The sequence below is a fragment of the Montipora foliosa genome, chromosome 6 (genome assembly GCF_036669935.1).
Source record: "Montipora foliosa isolate CH-2021 chromosome 6, ASM3666993v2, whole genome shotgun sequence".
Classification (NCBI taxonomy): Eukaryota; Metazoa; Cnidaria; class Anthozoa; order Scleractinia; family Acroporidae; genus Montipora; species Montipora foliosa.
In genome coordinates, this window is record NC_090874.1 from 2,002,817 (window position 1) to 2,007,816 (window position 5,000).

At 35.6% G+C, this 5,000-nt stretch overlaps 1 protein-coding gene across 1 annotated transcript in view; it reads left to right on the forward strand.

Moving 5' to 3' along the window:
• The window catches only part of LOC138006245 (eukaryotic translation initiation factor 3 subunit A-like), a 41,706-nt gene that overhangs the window by 13,984 nt on the left and 22,722 nt on the right, over nucleotides 1-5,000 (forward strand). The window contains exons 4-6 of the mRNA XM_068852461.1: nucleotides 1,315-1,373; nucleotides 1,491-1,631; nucleotides 3,305-3,513. Of these exons, the coding sequence (XP_068708562.1) occupies nucleotides 1,315-1,373; nucleotides 1,491-1,631; nucleotides 3,305-3,513 (409 nt within the window). The remainder of the gene's footprint in view (nucleotides 1-1,314; nucleotides 1,374-1,490; nucleotides 1,632-3,304; nucleotides 3,514-5,000) is intronic.

The following is a 5,000-nucleotide window of genomic DNA, read 5'->3' on the forward strand; positions in this document are numbered from 1 at the left end:
ACACTCAAAAATGTGAACTAAGCAAGGTACAGATTTTGTCAGCCAGCTTTATGCAAAACAAATATTGATGCAAAAGTAAATAAATATTGATATACAGTTTTTAAGAAGAACAGAAGGAAGTTTTCAGGAAGTGTTGAATAAAACAATTTGCCATCAGCAACAAAATTTGTGACATGAAAACATCATAAATTTTGTGCAGTGATTATAACAAGTTACCATTAACGAAAAAACATTTTGGGAGATTTTTGCTACATTCTACTTTTCTATCGTACTCGTGGTTGTACAAGAAGTGACATTGATTTTAGTGGCCGCCTGTGATCAAGTCATAGTTGGTGTTACTAACAACTCAGGAAACTAAGGATACATCTGTGACAAAATGACGTTAAGACACCGGGTTTTTGTTAGTTTGCTTTTTTGTTTCAAGTGTTGTAAAGTTTGACAAGGTATGTGCGAGTTCATCACCACGATCACAATTGTTGATGCAAGTCTAAGTGGCAACTTAAGTTAATCCCCTTCGAATGGGGTCAGTACCTGGATGGGGGACCGCTGTGAAGTGAAATAAATATATATTCTGGTATTTTAAACTTGATTTCATTTTTTTATTTTGTTTGGCCGCTAAATGCTATTTTCTTATCTTCTTTCTACATCGGAACGACCGAACAAACTGGTTCGCAAGAAACAGGTCAATTGAAGTATTTGTTTTATGCAAAATATTGTTCACAGTGGAACACACAAGAATGAATCAAGATCTAGAAATAACATAGAAAATTGTCCTTACCTTTAAAGCTTGCCATTCTAAAAAAAAAAGGATCTGTCCAGTTTATCAGTTACATGTACTTTCAGACGTTGGGTTTTATACTGTGTCAACCATCGTGGGTGGAAAGAATTCCACACTAAATGTTTGCTTTCATGTCACTAACGGAAGTTCATCACCATGGCTGATTGGTCTAATGCCAAAAGACTGCCAAAAAGTTGGGAAAAGTGTGGGTGTTCCAATCGCCCCATGGGAGTTTGGAAATACTGAAGGACGTAAAATTGGATTCTTGCAATCGGAGCATAATTCAATATCCATGGGGTATGCACATTTCTGACTACCAACAAAAAAAAGACACTTGACTGGTTTTAAGACATGGTATGCCTACCACATCCCATGTAATGTGATCTTGGTTTTTACAAGTCTGGTAATTTACAGCTATGTGTATGAGTGCAAAGTTGGTCCAGCGTCTTGTGTTTCAAGAGGGTTTATTAACCACTACTTTTAGGTGATAAACCTCTGTTTTAAATTGATGGTAATGCTGGTGAATTCAATTTCAGCTTTCAAATTTTGTTTGAAGTATTCCAGACGAACAGAGTTTCGAAAGTTATGTGACAATGTAAGTACATATTGTAAATTCTTATTTCAGAGCTAATGATAACAGTTAGGCTGTGCTATTAATAATTATCAATTGCATAGCCTTAATTGTTGATGGGTTTGTATGTGTCCTTTTCAGTTAAGGAATCATTTGAATAATGCAATCAAGCATCAAGGCCAGCCTAACACAGTAAACCTCACGAATCCAGAAACTTTGCAGCTTCATTTGGAAACTCGTCTTGCTCAGTTAGAGAGTGCAATCAATATGGAATTATGGCAGGTGTGTGTGGAACATTGTTTTTTAGCTTCACATGTTATCTATAAATACCTTTTGCCAAGGAAAAGTTAAAATCCGTCTTGCCCATTGTGCAAGCAAACTTAATGAGCCACTTGCAAGTTTGAATTTCATCCACAAAAATTTTAAAGGCCTTAGAGAGGTTTCTGTTTGGTGCATTGTCAACGTCAGTGTAGACGCACATGAAAACCCTCAGCTGTCAATTTCAGTATGTCAAGAATTGAGGCAGAAGAAACTCGAGACGTTTTTTGACGAGTGCATCCTCAAGTTAATCGAGTCAAAGGAATGTACACCCCAATACATGATCCAATGTAGCCAATACATGATCATTCGGACTCTTGTTTTTTCCTTTCCTATTATTTTGTATTGGGAGGAAATGCATTGCACTGAGCGCTCAGGAAAAACAGAAGTCTTGTCTGCACAACACTTTCTCCACACTCCCAACAATCATGACAAACTTGAAGGAAAGTTACATACAATCACCTAAACTGACTCCAAAGGGTAATCGTGCAATTTAAGTGATCACAACACAACTGAGTCTACAAAACAGAACCCTGATCACCTACATCCTGAAACTGATCATTCCTATAACATAGAAGCAGAGGACTCATGACTTTAATGAACAAAAAAATAACATGTCTGTTTCCAAATGGTCTTGATAATAGCAGACAAGTAAAGAATTTTAAGAAAACGAGGAAACCTTTGAGTTTATAAAACATGTTTCAACAGAAACTTCTGCCGTCCTCAGTTAGTCAGAATACAAAGCGATGGAAGCTGAATTTATAATAAATAGAAAATGCCAATGTGAAAAATAGTAACAACGGAATGAAGTATAGTGTGAAAATGTGGGAATCAAAAAGATAGTTTGAGGTTGACATGGTGTAATTGTTGATTCAAAGAGGCTTGAGATAAGAGGCTATCCATATTCAGAGAGAATAACTTTCTTTGAATCAACAATAATTACACCATGTCAACCTTAAGCTATCTTTTTGATTCCCACATTTTCATGCTGTACTTCATTCTGTTGTTACAGTAACTATTTTTCACATTATCATTTTCCCATTTATTGTAAATTCAGCATCCATCCCTTTGTATTCTGACTAACTCACAGAGGATGGCAGAAGTTTCTGTCAAAACATGTTTTATAAACGCAGAGGTTGCTTCGTTTTCTCAAAATGTTTGACATGTCTGTTGGTTTGCAGGTTTTGGATTGGATAAATTAGAGTCTAATTAAAACAGTTTTTAAAATCAATATGTTTAGGCATCTATTGATATATTTCAACAAGCTCCCTCATAGGTCTGCTCACAAACCACTTATATGAAGCTACGAATCTGTGTTTCTTGATTGTAAAGTTGAAGACCCATTATTCTAAAATAAGTAATCTTTATACAATAAAACCACTTACACTTTAATATTCTTCACGTGGAGCGTCTGTGTTTGTAATAAAAAGACGTTTGGTTCGCGAATTTGTATAAACTATGATGTTTGTTATGTATGTTTGGGTGTTCATGACACATGGAGCATGTAAAACAGTGTGAAAGAAGGAAAATTTTAGAAGTTTTATTTGAGGGCTAATTGAGGTTTTACGTTAAAACCATTAAAAATAATATCTTAAGGCTGCCGTATTTTATAATGTAAATTATTTATGTGGCAACAGGAGGCATTTAAAGCTGTGGAAGATGTTTATGGTCTAATGCAACTCTCCAAGAGACCTCCAAAACCACAAGTGATGGCCAACTATTACCAAAAGGTTGCCCTTGTTTTTTGGAAAGCTGATAACTACTTGTTCCATGCTGCTACTCTTCATCGCCTGTATAACCTTTCCAGGGAACAGAAACGGACCATGACTGCAGAGGAACACCAAAAGTGGGTCAATTATTGTTTTAAGTTTTTTTTTGTTCATCTAGGTACAAGAATAGAGTTGATCTCTCTAATAGTGATGATAAGATATTTTGAACTCATCTCCTCAGTACTTAGTACAGACCGCACAGTAGAATACAGCCCGCTAAATTAGCCAATCATAGCATGTGTACTATCTGAGAGATATAATTTCTTGCTTTTGTTCAGTCACACCTGCCCAAGAAATCAAAATGGTGGACAGGCATGCTTGTAGTGGTTTGGCCTTGCGCACGGTGTTGGTGTTCAAATGCCAATTACTGACAATACCCGACTTTTAGCTGTTATTTCTTTGTTACAAAGTAATTATCTGTAATAATACTGACAACAAAAGTTTCTCTAGTATGTCTGCTGTATATTTTAATACTTGCCGTGCTTTACTTTGCTTTGTTAGCACGTAGCACCAAAACAATCTTGGTGGAATCGGAAAGTCTTTGTTGGGTGTGTTACATTTTTATCGGGAACATCACACTTTTAGGGTGCATTCCATTGACTGTATTCTGGAATAGGAATACATGGAATAGAAGTCAGAAATCCTTCGTTTTTACGTGTACGTAGATTCATGTTAAAATTGTCAAACACCTGCTAAAATGCTATTTTAAACATATCTTTATCATCCTTGTTGCTTCAAAACGTGAAACATACCATTTTAAATCATCTCTCTACGTATTCTTATTCCGGACTAGGGTCAATCAAACGTACCCTTGGTATAGTTTATATCGTTCATTTGGTTTGCGGCAACTATTGTTTGAAACGATGGAAAGAAAAGATTTCAAGTGGTTTGAAGGTTTGGAGCCTTTCAAAGTTTGTACTTTGCTTGAAAGAATTAGTCACATACTGAGTAAAAATTGTCACATACTAGGCAACCAAACTTTGTTCAACTGTTTATTTTGGGTTATGTACAAAAGAAATACCTTATTACATGAAATTTTCGCGACACGTTAATTTCGCGAATTTCGCAATTAAAAAAACATCTCGAAATTTAAGTGAAGCGAAAATTAATTGACTCACATTATGTCAATAACTAAAACAGCGACTTTATTACACGTTTATAACAATCATTTTGAGCTATTCTGTGGTAATGTTCTGGTCCTCTCCATCGCTACTGCTTTCCGTCTCTACTCCAGGTAGCATTTCTTTTGTACAATCCTTAAACTGTCCATTTACTGGATCCTTGAGTGTGTCTCACTCAAAAACGCGAAATTAAAGTGAGTCAAAATGCAAAAATTTCGCAAAATCGCGAAATTAAGGTGTCGCGAAATATGCGAACCTCAAAATTGTGAAATTAACGTGTTGTGAAAAATTTCATGTAATAAGGTATCATGTTAGTCTATCTTAGAGGAATGATTAAATGAAGGAAATAAAGTGTTTTACAAACCATTGAAACGACTCGAATGAAACGAACCAAACCAACCCAACCTTAGATCAAACCATTTAACACTAAGCAAAACAAGAAA